This window comes from Indicator indicator, chromosome 23 (genome assembly GCF_027791375.1).
Source record: "Indicator indicator isolate 239-I01 chromosome 23, UM_Iind_1.1, whole genome shotgun sequence".
Classification (NCBI taxonomy): domain Eukaryota; kingdom Metazoa; phylum Chordata; class Aves; order Piciformes; family Indicatoridae; genus Indicator; species Indicator indicator.
The window spans coordinates 10,346,202-10,365,102 of NC_072032.1; the positions used below are offsets into that span (position 1 = coordinate 10,346,202).

General features: G+C 43.0%; 1 protein-coding gene across 1 annotated transcript; it reads left to right on the forward strand.

Moving 5' to 3' along the window:
* Nucleotides 1–880: 880 nt before the first annotated feature.
* On the forward strand, nucleotides 881–2,338 carry DRD5 (dopamine receptor D5). Its single transcript, XM_054391535.1, has one exon. The coding sequence runs from the start codon at nucleotides 881–883 to the stop codon at nucleotides 2,336–2,338; it is 1,458 nt and encodes a 485-aa protein (XP_054247510.1).
* The last annotated feature ends 16,563 nt before the right edge of the window (nucleotides 2,339–18,901 follow it).

The following is an 18,901-nucleotide window of genomic DNA, read 5'->3' on the forward strand; positions in this document are numbered from 1 at the left end:
TGGGACTGCGCTCTTTCCCCCCCTACCCCCTCCCGCCCAGGTGCGCGGAGCCGTGCGCCGGCAGAGAGCCGGTGACGGTTGCAGCGAGGGTGCCTCTTTTCTCGAGGAAAGGAGCGCACAGGGAGACCGCCTACCCCCAGGACACCGTCCCGTACCCGCCAGCCCTGCTGCCCGCCGCGGTCCGGACGGGGCGTCCCCGGCGGCGGAGCATGCTCAAAGGGCGGCGGGGGCGGGTGGGCTGGCCCGGCGAGCGGGCAGGGGGGGACCGGCAGCGAGAAGGTAGTAGCGGGGTCTCCGTTCCGCTGCACTGGGAGCCCTGGTGGGAGCCACTTGGAGCTGCTCACCCCGGGGAGGCGGCACGGAGCCGGTGCCGCAGGCAGGATACGCACAGAGCCGCCGAGGGAGCAGCACTAAGCTCAGAGGAACGCGCAGAGCGGAGCCCCCGGACAGGGGTGCGCGCAGAGTCGCGGTGCAGAAAGCGCAAGCGAGAGGACGTGAGGCGGGTACCCAAAGCGGGGTCCGCGGGACGGAGACCCTGAGCAGGGGACCGCGTCGAACCCCGGAGCGGGCAGCCTAGGCGGAAGCCGCGGGGCAGAGACCACGGGCAGGAGCAGTGCGCTTGCTCTGGGGCGGGCACTGCCAAGGGAGGGTAGCTTCGGGCAGGTGCAATGCGCTGAGCGGCGGTGCGCGGAGACCGGTATGAGCTGAGCCGCGGAGCAAGACCGGCGGCGCGGGGGGGGAGGGAGAGGGGGGGCGAATCCGTAGGGGTGGTGGCGGGGCGGGGGAGGCAGCGGCCCCATGGGGCCGGGCGGCGGGGCGGCTCTGGCTGCTCGGTGCGTCCCGGCTGCCGCCGCCCCGCCGCCGGCGGGAGCCTCCAGCTATGCTGCGGGGCGGTCGGAGCCCGCTGCCGCCCCCGGCGGGCACCCACGGCGGGGCCCGGGGTCCGGCGGTCGCTCCCGGGGCGGCGCAGGTGGCGGCGGGCAGCCTGCTAGCGCTGCTTATCCTCTGGACCCTCTTCGGGAACGTGTTGGTGTGCGCGGCCATCGTCCGCTACCGGCACCTGAGAAGCAAGGTCACCAACATCTTCATCGTGTCCCTGGCTGTCTCGGATCTGCTGGTGGCTCTGCTGGTCATGCCCTGGAAGGCGGTGGCTGAGGTGGCCGGGTACTGGCCCTTTGGGGCTTTCTGCAACGTCTGGGTGGCCTTTGATATCATGTGCTCCACAGCTTCCATCCTGAACCTCTGTGTGATCAGTGTGGACAGGTACTGGGCTATTTCCAGCCCGTTTCGCTATGAGAGGAAGATGACCCAACGGTTGGCTCTGGTGATGATCAGTGTGGCATGGGCTTTGTCTGTGCTCATCTCCTTCATCCCTGTCCAGCTCAACTGGCACAAAAGTGGGCATGTTGTTGCTACTGGAGATATTGGAGATGGATTTGGCACTGGCTGGGCAGCAGCAGGTGCTGTCACCACCTGGGCAGAAGATATGAGCACCACATGGGTGGCATTAGCAGCAATAAGACCCTCTGATGGGACATCTGACAGCAATGACACCCTCACTGGACCATCAGAGAGCTGTGACTCCAGCCTCAATAGGACTTATGCTATTTCCTCCTCCTTGATCAGTTTTTATATCCCGGTGGCTATCATGATAGTTACCTACACTCGAATCTACCGCATTGCCCAGGTGCAGATCCGTCGTATCTCTTCTCTGGAGAGGGCAGCCGAGCACGCGCAGAGCTGCAGGAGCAGCCACGTTGACTGCCACCATCACACAAGCCTCAAGTCCTCCATCAGGAAAGAAACCAAGGTGTTGAAGACGCTCTCTGTCATCATGGGTGTCTTTGTCTGCTGCTGGTTGCCATTCTTCATCTTGAACTGCATGGTTCCCTTTTGTGAGAGCCCACCCAGTGACCCCCATGCTGGCCTTCCCTGCGTCAGTGAGACCATCTTTAATGTCTTTGTCTGGTTTGGTTGGGCCAACTCTTCTCTCAACCCCATCATCTATGCCTTCAATGCTGACTTCCGAAAGGTCTTCTCCAACCTCCTGGGATGTGGTCAGTTTTGCTCTAGTACTCCAGTGGAGACTGTTAATATAAGCAATGAGCTTATCTCTTACAACCAGGACACTCTTTTCCATAAGGAGATAGTGACTGCTTATGTTAACATGATCCCAAATGTGGTTGACTGTAAGGAAAATCGTGAGGACCCTTTCGATAGGATGTCCCAAATCTCTCCTGAACAGGAGATTGCCACTGACTCTGTCTGTGAGCTGGACTATGAAGGGGAGATTTCCCTTGGCAAAATAACACCTTTCACTCCAAATGGTTTACACTAAATTGCATCCTGCCCTGGTCATTTCTTGGATTCTAAACCAAAATATTAGCACTGAGTGGAAAAACTTGCTTGATTTTATGCTATAGTTTGGTCAGTCACTTCATGCTGAACTCACTTTGTAAAAGTGTAGCACTTTGCAGGGTGCAGACACTGTCCTACAGGGAGCACAAACTTAATCGAGCACTTCCCCAGGATGGAAGAGGACCAGGCATTGGTGTTGATTAGCTGCAGTGAGGTGCTGTCCTATAACTGCAGTCTGTTCATGTTTAGAATGTGTTTGCAAATGAAAGGTGCCATTGTGTGCTAAGTATTAACTTCTAAAATCAGGGACAGATGTGACTGGCATAGACATTAAATGGAAAAAAAAATTCTAGGCTGTTTGTTCAGATCTTATGTTTCTTTTTCTCTGTTGTTTTTTGTTTGGTTGGTTGGGTTGCTTGTGTTTTGGGTTTTTTACTTCCTTCCCTCCCCCCCCTTTTTTTTTTTAAAGATAGAACTAGTGAGGTGGTGATTTGGATGATTATTTAAATGTGTGTTTCTGCCAAAAGAGTTTATGTGAAATCCATGTTCTCCTAGGCAGCGTTGTTGCCCATGGTATCCTTGCCATGTTTCCAGATGAATAAATAAAAATTACATTGATCAAGGGGTTATTATCTTTCATTTCTCATCCAAAAAGTATTGAAACTTCAGCATTCTTCTGAATGGTTAGAGTACCAAACAGGTAAACCCTGCTATTTTAACAGCAAAGTAATCTGGATAGAAAAATACTTTTTTTTTTTTTTTTAATAAAAGCAAGGCTCATAGGAATGATTGACTTAAATGAACTCTTTTGTATGTCTTTACTTACAGATACATTTATGACTGTTTTATTTCTTAGTCTTATAACTGATGCTATTCCTCTCTGCAGCTAAAGACCATCAACTATACACATCTACAAGCTATTAAAGCTTTCCACTTAATTCTGTACTTGAACTTTCTTTTTAAAGATGCTATTAATGAGAAGAGTTTGGTGATAGAATTAGGAGCTGAATGTGTCTAAAACCAGTAATTGTGTTTGAAAATGATGCTAAGACTCAGCATTTCCCAGTGTAGACATCAGAGAACTCATTCAAACCAAGAGAAGAAATACTGCTGATGTATTTTTTTTATTTACTTATTAATCAGAACATAAATATGGTTTAAGTACTTTGACTCTACAAAACATTTTAAATTAGTCTTGAAATTTTATAAAAGAGTGTTTGAGGCTCTGTTTCTATTTAAACATTTACTTCAAATGGAGTACTGTATTTAGAAATGTTTGGAAGCTTTCAGCTCAGAAATCAAAAGTGAACTTATTTTCAAGACAAATGATCAAAGGTGGTAAAAACCAATTCCATTATTTATTTAGAGTTTTAGCTTATAAACAACACCTGAATTAATTTGCCCTTTAAAAATACCTGTGCCATGAACAGAGCAGATTTAAATGGAATTGTAGGTGCAGATTCAGTATCACTCCCACCTAACTTTCCCAACCTGGTGCCTCCCCATACTGCCTAACTGGAAACTGAAGGCCCCTATATGGTGCATGGGGGAAAGTCATTTAACCACACACTGGGTTTTTTGAATGTTACGCACTTAGGACTGAGCCTCTTTGGAAGTCACACCTCCAATACTGGTTTGGGGACTGTTTTACCTCCCCTTGGGATATGGGAGGGAAGAAGCTCAGGACTGAGATCCCTTTATGAGGGGGATTGCATCTGCTGCAATCCATTTTTCTCTGCATCTGCTATATTCTGTGTGTGTAGTCTTTGATATTAATGAGTTGTATCATAATTTTGGATTATCTTTTCAACTGCTTATCACAGAAGATTGATGCCTGCCTGAGAGTTTTCTTTGCTGTTGATGTGAAATCTCAGTGTAATATCTCTTTACAACTGTCCTTAGAAAAGAGTATTGTGTCTGTGCCTTAGGGAAGCTTGGAAACCAACAATCCCATGCCCACACCCAGGTTCATCCTGCTAATGGCTTAACGTTGAAGGTGAGTATGTTGTGGCTCCTCTGCTGAAGCAGTCCTGTGTTGCCAGGAGTTCACCATAGTTCTGCTGGTTAGATGCACTTGCCCAAAATAAAATTGTTCCCAAATAAAAAGGGAGAAAACTGCTTCCGGTGGTGTAGTGATGAATTATTCCAACTAGAACTTAAATTTTTGCATTTTCTAGTTGCTACTCTACTTTTGAGGCTAGTACAGCCTCTTAAACTTTCCAGATTTGTGCAGAAGGCCAATGATACTCAGATGCAAGAGGTGCAAGCACCTGGTGCTGATTCCAGCTCCCAGGGCAACACCTGTCCTTTATCTGGTTTTGTTCATAGTAAATCAGAAACAGCCCAGGGAAATGGAGAAGGGAAAACATGACCTCTTCCTGAGCAGTTGCTTACTGGCTGTGCAGTTTGTGCTGTTCCTGCAGCAGAACGGAGCAGCAGAGCAGTTTCAGTAGTAACAGTGAGGAGGGTGTCCCCCCCCGACCTCCTTACATAGCTTTTCCCCTTCAAAATTGTCCCATGTGCTGGTGATGGCCCAGTTCCCTTGGATCCACTTCCCTGCAGGTGTGGTGGAGGGGTAGATGTGTACAAGAAGATGCTAGTGCAGCCCTTTGACAGGTGTTCTCCTCATTGAGGCTTTTACCTGCCTGCATTACTGGAATAAGGAGGTGGGCTTAATGTTGGGATGCAAGAAGGTGACATCTCCATCAGGGGGTTTATATAATGGCTTTGCACAGAATATTAGAAACAGTCATCTCTGAAGGAAGACAATTTTTAGCCTGCCCCCAAAATTTGGGAGCATAGTTAGGACAATACAGAAAACTGGTCAAATTGCAACTTGCCATTACAAATTATTAGTTTATGACTTCAGCTGGTAAACGATTTCTGACGGTGGCTCTACAATGTAGTCTCTCTCCTTGGAATATGTCCCTGTCAGGGGGCTTCATCCTTTGGAGCCCAGGAGCATCAGAAAGGGAACATTTCTGCTTCAAAAGACAGAGGGAAGGTAGTTCTTTTGCTGGAAGCACAGACTGACCTTACAAATCTGAAAAAAAAAAAAAGCCTTTTTCTTCAGTCATAACATAGGGACATTTTCATTGCTTTAAAATGTTTCTTAATTACTGCTGACAAAGCTAGAGCATTCATAATTAGTAAAATGAACTTCTGAAAGAAATGTGTATCTTGCTTTGAACTATGAAAAGGGGCAGGTTGCTTTAATGAAAACATCCCCAAATAGGATTGTTTTAACTTGTTTCAGATGAAACTGCTGCCCTACTTTTTTAGTGGTTTCTTTCTTAAGGACTAATGCATCTGCCTAGCCGTAGAGCAGAGTTGACTGCAAGTGCAAGTAGGTTTTTATAATCCTCATATCCTTGTGATGTCACCCTGGAACTCATCTCTGCTTCCCATCAACATGTTTTCTTCCAGGAAAGTCACCTTGCTCCTATTGTGCATTTAACTCCCTAATTAAGCATGATCCTAGCTCAGTTTTGGGGTTGTTTTTTTGTTTTTAATCCTTTGTACTTTAGTGATTTGCATGTATGGTGCAGCTGGGCTTTGAGTCATCAGCACTAGTCCTGAGTGATGGCTGACCTTCAAGGTCCCAAATTATTTTCAATTTCTGTTTTGTATTATTGTTAGAAATCTTACCTTGCAGTATGTGTCACTGTTAAATAACATCTTAGCCAGCCAAATCTTACCCTGTTAGTCCTGGAAAACTCCATACCAAGGGGTGTTACCATATCATTAGGCTGTGTGTTTTCTGGCTGGGTTAACTAATGACCAGAGGAGTTCACTTCAGTGCAAGTACTGAACATGTAGAGGCATCTTAGTTCATTTTTAAGAAGCTGGGACATGGAGGACATGAAAGTGCAGTGTTTTATGTAAAATGCTATGAACATCAGGAAGATTCTTCCACTACTTGAAGACCTGTAAACACCTCTGGCTTTAACAAAGGATGGTGGGTCTATAGTGGGGTTTTGTGCCCCAAGCTACAGAAAAGTAGACGGCTTTCTTAGAGGTGAACACAAACAAAACACTTTCCAAAGGGACAAAAAGTCCTGTAGTATTTTTTGCTAAGTGGTACTTCATCTCTTTGCTTTCATTGTTTTTTTACTTTTGCCAGCCACATCTGATGTGTGTCTGCAAGGAGGTTCCCTACTGAGAACTCCTGTATTTTTGTAACATATAACAAAAGAAGGGCTTCAAACTTAGGTAAGCTTCCAGTAGAATAACTTTAAGCACAATCTTACACCATTTATGGGTCAATCATGTATAAACTCAGTGTTCAAGAGACTGAAAAGGCTGGAGGCAGTGTTCAGAACATGCAGCAGACTGGAGGTTGGAGAGGTCACAAGTCCCTCAGCTATTTGCATGTGTCAAAATTGCCACTCAACAAGGAGAGCAGTTCTGTCACTGTGACACAGAAGGCAGGGTATTTGCTTAGGTTGATGTCAATAGCTATACAGAGATTTTTTTTCTTTTGTTTGAAGCCATCTTTGCTACTGTTTAAGATTCATCAGTTCTTTAAGATTACTCAGTACCTATTTAAATCAGTAGCAGACCTCAGTAAAGGATGTGGGTTTGGTTCACAGAGCAATGAAATTATTTCTCCTGAATTCTGATGAATATTATTGGTACTGGTATTACTATTACTATTGGTAATACTATTACTATTGGTATTCTCCACTAGTGGATGATGCCATGCTGAATGAAGTATTTCACCAGCTGACAATGTAGAAATAATTATTTTATTCAGAATTAATTATTTGTTTTCAAACTTTGAAAGACTTTTGAAACTTTACAGAAGCTTCACACACAAAACAAAAAACAACAACAACAACAAAATGCCCACAGAGCATCTCTGATTATATCTCAGATCAGCAACAACTGGTTGCAGTTTTAGTGCCCTGGTAACTATATGGGGCATGATGCTTTTATGAACAGAAGGATGTCCTTGTAAGTCTAAGATGATGTTTTCAAAGACAAGGGTATACTTTTGGTCTAAAAGTACTGATGTGCACAAAAAATACCTATAAATAAGGACATTTCCATTCTTAATGGGGCACCAAAGATGTGCCTCCTCCTTTGGCCTTCTGTTTATTGCAGCAGTGGTAAGATTTCAGAGAGCAATAACAGGATTAGAGGTGTAAAGAATGAAAATGCAAATAATATTCTCACCTGAAGCAGATGATGGATCATTTGTTTCAGGGTGCCTTCAGGCTCTCCCAGGATAGTTTAGTTCAACAGGAAATGTACAAGGTGTTTTTTTATCTTGTTTTATGTCTAAATCCATTCACAGTTGTGACTGGAGATAACATTCAATAGTTTTTATAGTGGACAGATAGCTGTTTAAGGAAGATAAACATTTTTATGGACATAATCATTTATGTCACAGTCACATTTGCAAGGTTTGCTAAATACAATGCAGTAATTATAAAAAAATAATTAAAAATTCTACTCCACAAAAAAAATTTCTTCCTATAAATTATTCCCCAGTGTTAGCAACAAATGCTTGTTTGTATCTTTTACTGTGCTCTCACTGCTACCACAAGAAGTTGGAACGCACTGATCCTGCTGCTAAGAATCTGCTGATTCGTATTCAGAGGAATATATGAAAAACGAGGACAGAAATGGCAGCAACAAGTACAGCTCAGTTCAATTCATATAAAATTAGTGTAGTATCAGCCAGCCCATGCAGGGGACTAAATGGCAGTGACCCTTTCCTGGTGCACAAGCACCTTGGCTTTGACTTTGGCTGCATGGTAGACCTCTCGCTTCCAAGGTGGATGCCCAAAATCTGCAGGTAATGCTTAGGAAATCAGAACTTTTTAGCACCTGCTCTGACTTTCGTTTACTACATAAAAGAGAAACCCCACAAAAGAGAAATCACATTTTTCTTTTCTGAAGTTATGCTTTGAAAAATGTGCTTGCAAACGACATCTGGTTGGTGTAGCCTCTTCAGTTTAGCTGCTGCCTGGCTAGAGCTTGAGCGGATGTGGCTACAATAGCTGCTTCAGGTTTCTGTATCTGAGCTGCATGTATAGGGGGCCTAATATTGAGTAGAAGAAGTCCTAAATTCATAGGTTTTTTTTCCAGAGCCCTTCAGGAGTCTGGTGGTGGCAGAGTAAAGATGAACCTCTACTGCAGCCTAAGCTTGGTTGCTTCCAAGGGCATTGGGGAAGTCTGGTCTGCAGCTCACTCACTACAGTTTTGAATGTGTCCTGTGAGTAAAATACTAACAAGGAAGTTCAGCCTGCCCTCTTTTACCACTTCACCTCATTTTTCCAATCTGAAAGGTTATAAGTAAGATTAAAAAAAAAATAAATCTACATTTCTGGCCTTTGGCCTTGACCTTTTACTTTCTCTGTTAACTTCATATAATTAGTCTCCTTCACTGAACAGAAGCTCCTGGCATAGAGTTAGCTGCTTGTCCTCATTGTCACTAAAACTGGAACTACCTCAAGCTACACTTAAATTACATTATGTCTTCAGCCCAAAGGGAATCTTTTAGATCTTTTTTTATTTTAATTTTTGTGTGTGTTGTTGTTGTGTTTTTTTTTTTTCCCAAGCACCACCATTTCCCTCAACACAAGATTATTCACCAGAAACATAATTTAGAGGGCAGGCATAAATGGATGGTTTTTTAAAGCTCTTAGGGATTTTGCTTGATGGTACAAAATGAGAATGGATTGGTATTAGGCACAGGGATAAACAGAGTTTCTTTTTCACAAGAGGTTTAGTTTTGGGCTTTTAATAGAAACAAATACTGGGTGTTTTCGTTGTGAAGAGTCTATGCATTTGATTTTATAGACTTCCTGCATACATATGTTCTTTTATATATATGTGTATGTACACACACACAAAGATAGTAAATCATGTTTACAGGGTAATTAAATATATTTATCTCTCTGTAAATACAAAAAAGTGCAATTCATCCAGAAGGAAGCAAGTAAAATCTTAACATTTCTTTCATCACCACAGTGAAATGCAAGTATGCAGTCTTTCCAGATGTTCCAAAGGCATTCTGACTGTTTTGAGTTGAGGCTCTTTGACAGCCTAAATTTGAATTATGCAGTGAGAGGGAGTGTACAAAATTCCTTCTCTCAACTATTTTATAGTCAAAGCATCTTTATAATGATTTGCTAGTTGATTTTTTAATTTGGTGATCTTAGAGGTCTTTTCCAAACGGAATGATTCCATGGTTGCAAGTATTTTGAGACACAGCAAGGAGTGATGATTTAGAAGCACCACTTGGATGTCTCTCAGTGAGAGATATTAAACAATGCTTTTGTCTTTCCAATTTGGTCAAACAAAGGTACAAAACTATTGACAACATACAGTGTTTCTGCCTCATCAGAAGATAAAATGTATTGCATGACCTTTCAAAATATCATTTGACAACTCTGGTAGAATGACCCTCAGTATGTCAGTGCTACTGTTTCTTTGATCTGTGCAAATAAGGTATCAAAATCTGCTGCTATATATTGAATGCATACATCCATTGTGAAAAGCTGATCTCCTGTGGTGTCTTGGAACATGACATTATGGAGTTTACTGTTAGTGACTCAAGCCCAAACCTGCCAACAGGCAAGTACAAAAGATGTGGGAGTTCTGCTTTCTGCTGAATACCAGTGTTAACCATAATTGGCTTTAAATACAAAGGTACCAACTTCTGCTGTTGGTTTGCCTACCAAGTACAAATACAAGTACAAGTACAGTGATGGGACAGGTAGAGGTGAGCTTAAGAGACAGAAAAAAATTGTAAATAAATATTTATGTATCATGCAAAAACATAACAGGAAAACATTCAATTCTGTATTATGCAAGGTTCACCCTGGTTTGTATCTTTGCAGAATGCTTCTCGTTTTGTTTTTTAACCTTTTGGGGGCTTTTGTCAGAATACCTGCGGAGTAAACTCCAAAACTCAAATGTTTGGATGGGAAATAACAATACCTTTCCTTTAATGCATTCACCACATTAGCACACAGACCTGCACCAGGTAAAACTCAGTATCTCATATCTGCATTCTCTCTGGTTCTGCACACACCACACTCTTGGCCCAATAATGCCCCAGGGTTGAGAAGGGGAGACAGTGCAGGGGCTCATGCAGCACCTCAGCAGCTCTCCTTGGAGGCTGCAAAAGCTTAATCTGATTTCAGCAGGGTCTGTAACCACTAGGCTGTTATACACATTGTAGATATTGTCCTTACTGGCTATGTTTCTGAGTCCAGCTGAATGGCAGGCTCTCAGGATGCTCACCACATCCAGTGAATGGCAGAAATGCAGGAATACCTTGTCCCTAGGTGCCTACCCTCCATAGATGGTGGGAAGGTGTCTCAGCAAAAATGAAGACCCGTGGGGTGTATGTCATGACACAGCTTTAGACACTTGGAGACAATAGTGCTTTAAAAATCCTTTGGATGTGGGAGTGGAATTTTTTTCCAAGGCTATTGTGCTGACATTAAGCACCTAAATTCCACATAAATGGAGATGTAAGCTTTTTAATGCTTTCTAGGATATAGATGATTTTTCTCCAGTATTCCTGTACATGTTGCTAATGAATCTGGATCCTAGCTGGAGAGGCTTGGAAATGCATCATAAAAATGTGAAAACTGAATGACTTTGTAAGCACAGATTAAGTAGAGTCAGCATTTCTCACTCATGAGCATCACTGGTTCAACATCTGCTTTATATTCTTGCACGGTGAGCTGAAGCAAGTCTCTGCCCCTCATGTACTACCACAGCCCTTCATGCACAGGGGCTATTAAAACACCCTGGAGCAGGATTTAGCAACACTGGGACCAATGGATGGAAAATGAGGACCATCCTATGTGATCTGCCCCCAAGCTCTTGCTGGCTGGAGAATGGCTTGTGCTGCATCTGTGCCTCTTTGCATGCTCAGGCAGCCTTGGGGAGGCTAAAAGACAGCCTTAACTTCATATTTCTGGGCCGAGAGTTTTATTTTGTGGCTCAAAGAGGCACAGCTGACTTTCAACTGCTTTTTAAAGAGATGGTATGCTTCAGTGCCTCATGTACAAAAGCAAATGCAATGAATTCCTTGATGGCAGCAATACAAACTTTATAACTTTAATCTAGTAGGACAGATCATTCAGTGGTGAAGATGATTTAAAAGAGATGGCTTTGCCATTCTAAATCTGTCTTTTTTTGTTGTTCCCTCTCCCTCTTCCTCTCCCTCTCCCAACTGTCTTTTTCTTCTATATATTTTCAGTCATGTGAAAAAGTTTTGAGAGTAGCTTGTCCTGCCCCATGCAGATCTGAGAAAACATGGAAGTTATTTCTAAAATTATACATCCAAAGGTTTGAAGAGAATGACTCAAGTTTTACTTAATGTTCCCATACCACATTAACCATTTGAGTCAGCATTGTACAGATAACATGACATTAAAAAATCATCTCTGGCCAGTGTTCTTTCCTTGCCTGGAGGATTATAGCTACTGTCATATGCTGGGTTTAGTAGGAAAAAAAAATAGACTGAGGAAGCAAATTAAATGCTTTTAAGTGACAGAACGTGCTGTAGAGGGTGTTGTATGGGAGCCCCAGTCCTGTATTTGTGGGTGTGTGACTGGCAGTAACAGCAGGAGCCATATGTGTATGGCAGGAGCGAAGGAGTGGGGCTGCATGCAAAGGCCAACTGCTGGTTTCCTTCCTGCAATTAAACTGCAGAAGCTTGTTTATTTCAGTGTTGAAATCTGGAGATAACTACAACAACAAAAGAATAACTGCAGCACCCTGCACTAGTAGGAGTAACTGAGTAGTTTTGTAACTGAGTGGGTTTATCATTTTCGTATCCTGATTCTAACTTGACATGCGCTGACAGACTCTGAGGTACAGCTGACAGCCAAGATCTGGTAAGTCTACAAGTTCAGCAAGTTTGCTTCTCCCCCTCCCCAACTTAAACCACAATAACTCAGACTCCAAACAAGAAATCAAAACCTGTGGCTTCAAGTCAAAATGTTTCACTCAGGCACATTTGAAGTAATTTGTATCTCTTCAACTGATTGCCAAATTGTTAGGAAATTCTATCAGCGATATTTTACTTCCTCTAGCTCTTTTCCTTCCCCACAAAAAACATTTAAAGACCAGGCTGCTAGGTGCAATTTTAGACAAGTTTCATTACATCCACTGCAGAAAGAAAACAAACTCATATCCATATTAAAACTCTGGAGCTTGTGCTAAATAAACAGTTTTGACATCTAATTTTGTTTGTAAGATTTTCAGTGGCCAGCTCACCCAACTACACTGAATCTGCATTTGAAGATGCAGAGCCAATTTGGATAAACAGAAGGGGGGAAAAAAAGAGGAAGAAGAAAAAAAAGGATCACTTTCTAGCTATTAATTCTGAATTGTTAATGTGGCTATTTACAGCCAAATCTGAAAATCAGCTCTTTCGTACTGTCTCTGGCTGGGGTGGAGTTAGTTTTCTTCTGAGCAGCCTGTATGGTCCTGTGTTTTAGGTTTGTGACCAGAACAATGCTAATAGTACACTAATGTTTTAGCTCTTTCCAAAGAGTGTTTGTACAGCATCAAGCCCTTCTCTGCTCTTGGGGATGTGCAAGAGCTCAGGAGGGGATGCAACCAGGCAGATGACCTGAACTAACCAAAGAGATATTTCATGTTGTACAGTGTCATGCTCAGCAATAAAGCAGAAGTTATGTAGGTTAGTCATCTTTTGGTCAGGAACTGGCTAGACATCAGTCTACATGAGGGAGGTAGACAGTGATTGCCTTTGCATCCCTTGTTTTGTTTCTCCTCTGTGTCTTTCACTGTTTTTATCTTAACCCATGAGTTTTCCTACTGTTGCTCTTCTTTTGCTATTTTCATCTTGACCCATGAGTTTTTCTACAGTTACTTTTCCTTATGTCTTTCCCCATCCCACGAAGGGACAGTTTTATTTGCTTCTAGAGCACTGTGTGACCTCTTAGTGTAAAAATCATACCATTGCCTATTTCAGTGTAAGATCACCAAAAGCAACACCATGCTCATGGACCTTGGTTTTTTCACTGTGCTGGCCAGTGTAACCTTTTACTGTGAGTGCTTTTAAACACAAAGGGAGAAATTTCCTTAGCAGGAGAAAAGATGAAGCTCTTGCTTCTAGAACTGAGAAAAAGTTGGAATGAAAGCATGGTAGTGGAAGGCAGTTACAGGACACCTTTGCTAATAAACACAGCCTGTTATAAGTCAAAGAAAGCTGAAAGAAAATCCATGAGGACTGGGCTGGAGCTGCAGCTGCAGCTTAATGAGATGATCCCAGCTCAGAGAACTCTGGGATATTAGTGGGGCTTGCAGGACTCCTGATACCCAGGCACCAGCAGTTAGGACAAGGGTAGGCAAGACATAAATCTCTTATCATGAGCTGCTTGGACTTGTTCCTTGTGAATTCTTTGTGGGTAGTAATGGCTCCCACCACTTTCCTGCTTATACCACAGTATATCTAACATTAGCTCTGCCAGACCTGGACGCTTGATTCAAAAAGAGAAGTAAAACCGAGAGGGAAAAGAGCTGATGGCTGCCTGGTGCCTTCTGTAGGTGGAAAAGGTAAGATGAAGGTAGACTGACTGATTTGAAGAACTTGCTGTTTGCATGGATGATCTGATGACATTCATTTCTAAATTTTTTTTTTAATACATCCCAAATGTATGGGTGATTATTATGTCTGTAATGATGCAGACATTTGTCTGTTTGAGTATTACCTTCAATCATGCACTGAGAGGTACTTGTGCCAGGGGAATTATCATTACTGTTATAGAAAGAAATCTTTTCCCTTTTTCTTCCAGCAACTTGACTCACCACTCTATTAAGGTACATTTGTTCTTATTTAGAAGCCATTTTTCAGATACCCATTTTCAATCCAAGCCAAAGATTCTTTTCATAATTTTCTTTTCAATTCAGCTAGAAATGACACGAGCTGACAAAAGCAGACATATTTCCAGGTAGTGCTTGTCTTTGTGTTTTTACTAATCCCTGGATGATACCCTTGTTCCCCTGCCTGTTGGTCACTCTGTGGACACCACCATGAGTGGATTTACAGAAGAGTAGAAGAGGGAAAGCACATTGTGGTTTAGTGTAGTACCAGGGTAGAGGTGACCTGGTGTCAGCAGGGGCAGAACCCTACTCAGCTTCACAGTGAAGGGCAGACTGAGGCTGCACTTATGCACCTTATGTATACCTGGTGAATCTCACCCTAGTTCCCAGTAAAACACTTAGAAGCAGCGAAGGTAAGAAACTAAGAAAGAAATCAAGAGAGTAACTGAAAAATCAGTATTATTTTCCTTTGAAGAGAATGAAAGTGAAATCTCCCTCTGTGTGATTAGCTAGAAGATACGTTAACAGTTATCACAGCTATTTGGGAAAGGGAGGTGAAGCAGAGAGCCACAAAGTCTAGTGATGAAACTTGATTATTTTTTTCCCCCTTCCCAACTCCCCCTAGACTAGAAGGTGATTTCTCTGTCTCATGATTGTTAGGTTTGAGTCACAACCTGCACTGCAGATCTGACAACACAGCTATTCCTAGATAGGGCTAGAAAGACAGACAATTTTTCCTTTAAGAGGTAAAGATCATGAAGACACCTGGGGCATGTCTCCAGAAGCCTAAGTGATGTTGTAGAAAGGCTTAGCTGCTTTGTCTAAATCTGTTCTGGGAAACTAGAGTTTAAACATCCCATTCCTGACAAAATAAAGCAATAAATCCAGGTTTAGTGCTTGCTGTGCTTTAACCAGCAGGCTGCAGTATGTCAGGTGAACAACAGAGAGAGACATGAGCTCAGAGAAGCTCTTTGAAACTTTCCCAGTGGATCTCAGTCACTGAACCCTAAGGGTTGAAAGCTCATCCACTCATAGCCCTGAATTGAAGCCCAAGCTCAACTCCAAGACTATGTGTTTGACACCAGCCCTAGACAACTCTTCCAAGTGTGTTTGGAGCTTTTTGGATAATACTTTTGAGGAGTCCTCACATCATATGGAAGCTAGACACCTGCCTTTGTACTTCTGCTTGGAGACTAGGCTATGTCCCCTCACTTGTGGGCACTGAGGTCCTTCACTGACCTTAAACAGCTCAGGTGTAGCTCTCCTGCCTGAGTGCTGTCATCTGGCTAGCCTGAATAAATATTTAATACTCAGGTGCTGGCCCTTAGGAGAATCTTTTCAGTAAAGACACATTTAGGGAGAATTTAGGCTATAAAATGGAAAGTTTCTGAGGTAATTCTCTGGCCATGATCTCTTTTGACCACTGCAGCTCTAGCAGGAAGAGAAGTCCCTTAGCTTGACTTTGCTAACCTGGACAGCCATCCTTAATCTGCATTGAGCCTTTCTGAGTGGTTCCTTTCATTTAAAATAAAATTAAAAATACCCCATTTCAAAATGTCTCCACCTCATCAGCATGAAGCACAAACTACTGTGATAGCAACACGTTACTATTGACTTACAGGGAAGAAATTATTGCTTTGAAGCTTCTCATTTTAAAAGGACATGATGCTTCTTTGAAAGCCCTGATGTTTTTGAAACCTTAGTAATGGTCCCATTGGAAGATAGATTAGTAAGTGAAGATGAAAAATGCCCAGAGAGCAAGTAAACTGTATATATTATATCATTTCAGTTACAGCTTTTTACTTTCAGGCTGTTAGCTTCTCCTGAGATATTACAGATGACTCCATAAATTTGTGCACATCTTATTCTGTTGGGTTCCTTGTGGTACAGAAAGTGCAAGCCTGCTGTAACATGGCTAAGATGAATGCTGCTGTGTTTCTTTTCTGTTTTAAAGCTGTGATTGCTTCTACCCAAAAGCTCAGCAGCTTTTTTTTACTACACCCCAGCAGTGCAAGCTGGCTGACCTTTCTGGAAGAGCTGGTTTTTCTTAACCATGGTTTTTTTTTGATTTCTTGAAGTCAAACCATCAAATGTTCTGAAACATGTGATGAGTCTGTGCCATGACTTTTGGAAATATGTGGATGTAATAATTTGATAAAGAGCTTGAGCATACACTCAGTTTTTCAGGCTCTAGGAAACATTGCTGCCACAAGACAGCATCTTCAGCTGCTGACAGTTGCTTAGAAATCTGCTTCTGATCACCTTCTTCAGGGGCTTACCTGCTTACTCTACCCTGCTCTTGGCAAGAAGGGTGCCTGTCTGAGAGATGAATCATCTCCTTTTGCTTTCAGGCTTTTGATTTATGCCCTGTTGGAGATCCTCTGGAGAGTAGCAACAGCTTTATTCCTAGGGAGCAGCCCAAATTGTGTACTTGTGAAATCCCCAGGGAACTTCAATACTATTACAGTTGCTTTAGATTCTCATGTTTCCATGTACAGGTCCTCTGAGAGTCTTACAGATTCCTCTTGGGGCTCTGCACCCATGTTTATATCTACCCTTATTTTACTGCAGTTAAGAGCCAAATGCTCATTGGGCTTTTTAGATTTATGTCAGAATGATTCCTCTCCTTTTCTTCTGTGAAGGCAAATGCCTTGTCAGTGTTCTCTGTTTCACTCTGTCACATATCTCACTGGCCTGACGTGTGCTTTGCAGCTCCTGAGCTAAACAGAACTGCAGTTCAGGCTCTGATAAAGAGCTCTTTCCACTCATGTTTGTCAAACTGAAAGTCATTTTTGGAGTGCTGAACTTGGGAACTTTGGCATTTTCTTTCTCCTTTGTTTTTTTTGTTGGTGGTTTGTTGTTGTTTGTTTGGGTTTTTTTGCTAGATCAAAATGAGTCATCTCCTGCCACTTGGCCATCCCAAAGAATTAAGGCAGCTGTTTGCTTTTAGGGAGCTTGAGTACAAGTATTAAAAACGTGGTGAGCTGAAGGGTGGCTCTCCCCAGTGTCCAGTGCTGTGCTTGGGTGAATGGCTTTGCCCTGTGGCACTGGAGCACTGGCTGTCAGGTTGGAAGGTACATGGAAGTGTCTAGAAAAGTAACTATCTTGTCAGTGGGCTTTGTCTCATACAGGAATCTGTGTATTCAGTATAAGCTTTTTAGGGGCCAATAAATAGGAAAATATTGACAAGTGGGAACCTGGGAACTTTTTTTTTTTTTTTTCCCCTGTTTTCCTACTCTATGTTTGAAAAAACACACAACCAGAAAGATTTGCAGGACGTTTTACTGAGAGAAAGTGGTGCTATGCTGTCTCCAAAAAGTGGAGAAATTGAACCCCTTACCAAGATGCCTGAACTCCTCAAGGTGCTCTGCAGTAAGAAATGGCAGGGAAATGGGAAACTGATCACCAGGAATGGTCCTTGGCTCATCCCAGCTCCTAGACTCTGCTTGGGATGTTTCTGGGAGACTGCTAGCTGGGCCAGAACTGAGCTAGAGGCCTCTAGAGTGATTCAATGCTATAGACAACTGTATGGTTAGAGTGCACAGGCATCTTCCCTTCTGATTTACAGCTTCAGACTTAACCATCAGAGATCACAGGGAATATTACTAAGTTTTGGATACCTGGTGTCATCACTTGGATGCTGTTCCTCTTTGTACCTCTGCTGCCCCCTCTGTGGGATTAACTAGGGGAGCATCTCTGAGAGCAGCACATGGCTGTTTGTGCTGAGATGTGTGCATGGGGCTGTGCAGCTGAGAAGCTTCCCCGCCATGGGCCAGGAGCACCAGCAGCAGTGGCAGAGGGAGCTGCCCTGGTCATTCCCTTGGTCCCACCAGCAGTGATACTGTGGAACCATATGGAGGAGCAGCCAATTTGTTGTGGTGTATGGCAAGAGGTTTCCACTAGAGACAGGCAGCTGGTACAAACACCACCTATTTATTAGGATTTCAACTGAAATGTGGATTCTAGCTCTGCAGTAAGGATGGAAATTGGAGAGTTATACAGGAGAGATCCACAGGCATGTAGATCTTCATGAGTGTCAGACTTTGGAGGAGAGCCTAATAAATACTGACTTGTTTGAGAATAAATGTAGTGGCTAAAATCTTTACCAATGAGAGGGGCAAGGTGATGGTGTCCTCTAGAGTTTAAATATAACCTCCTACTTTGCTGGAGTGAGCAGAAAGATGCACAATAAGGGAATATTAATCTCTTCTGCTGGCACAACAGACTTGTATCCTCTCTGGAGTGATCTGAAAGGTAGTTTCCAACACACAATAATTTTTGCTTTTAGTTTTTTGTTTTATTAGTGGTCTGGAGCTAAACTGCAGCATTAGCCATCATTTATACAGTTTGTCTTGAAGCATGTGAGGAATGAGCTAACACTGAATTTAATCCTAAAGGACAGGAAAGTGGTTCCAGAAATTACTTGTGCCACATTGTGTAGTACTAGGATGTGCTTTGGGATTTGAATTCAAGCCTTTGTAGGTAATAAATGGTGGAGCTTTATGCACATTGATTACATGCTATAAAATGTCTTGTGATCTGATAGAAAAATATGTGGGGCTTTTTTGTGTGTGTGTGTGTGTGTTTTGTTGTTGTTGTTTTTTTCTGGCAGCTGTAATGTTAGGATTAAATCAGTTCCAGACAGCTGGCTGTTACATCTGAAGTAGCTTGGAAATGGAGGGATGTCAGTTTAGTGCAGGTGGTCCAGACCCTGGGTGTA

Coding starts and splice junctions, on each gene's coding strand:
- DRD5 (XM_054391535.1), top strand. CDS start 881: ATGCTGCGGGGCGGTCGGAGCCCGCTGCCGCCCCCGGCGGGCACCCAC.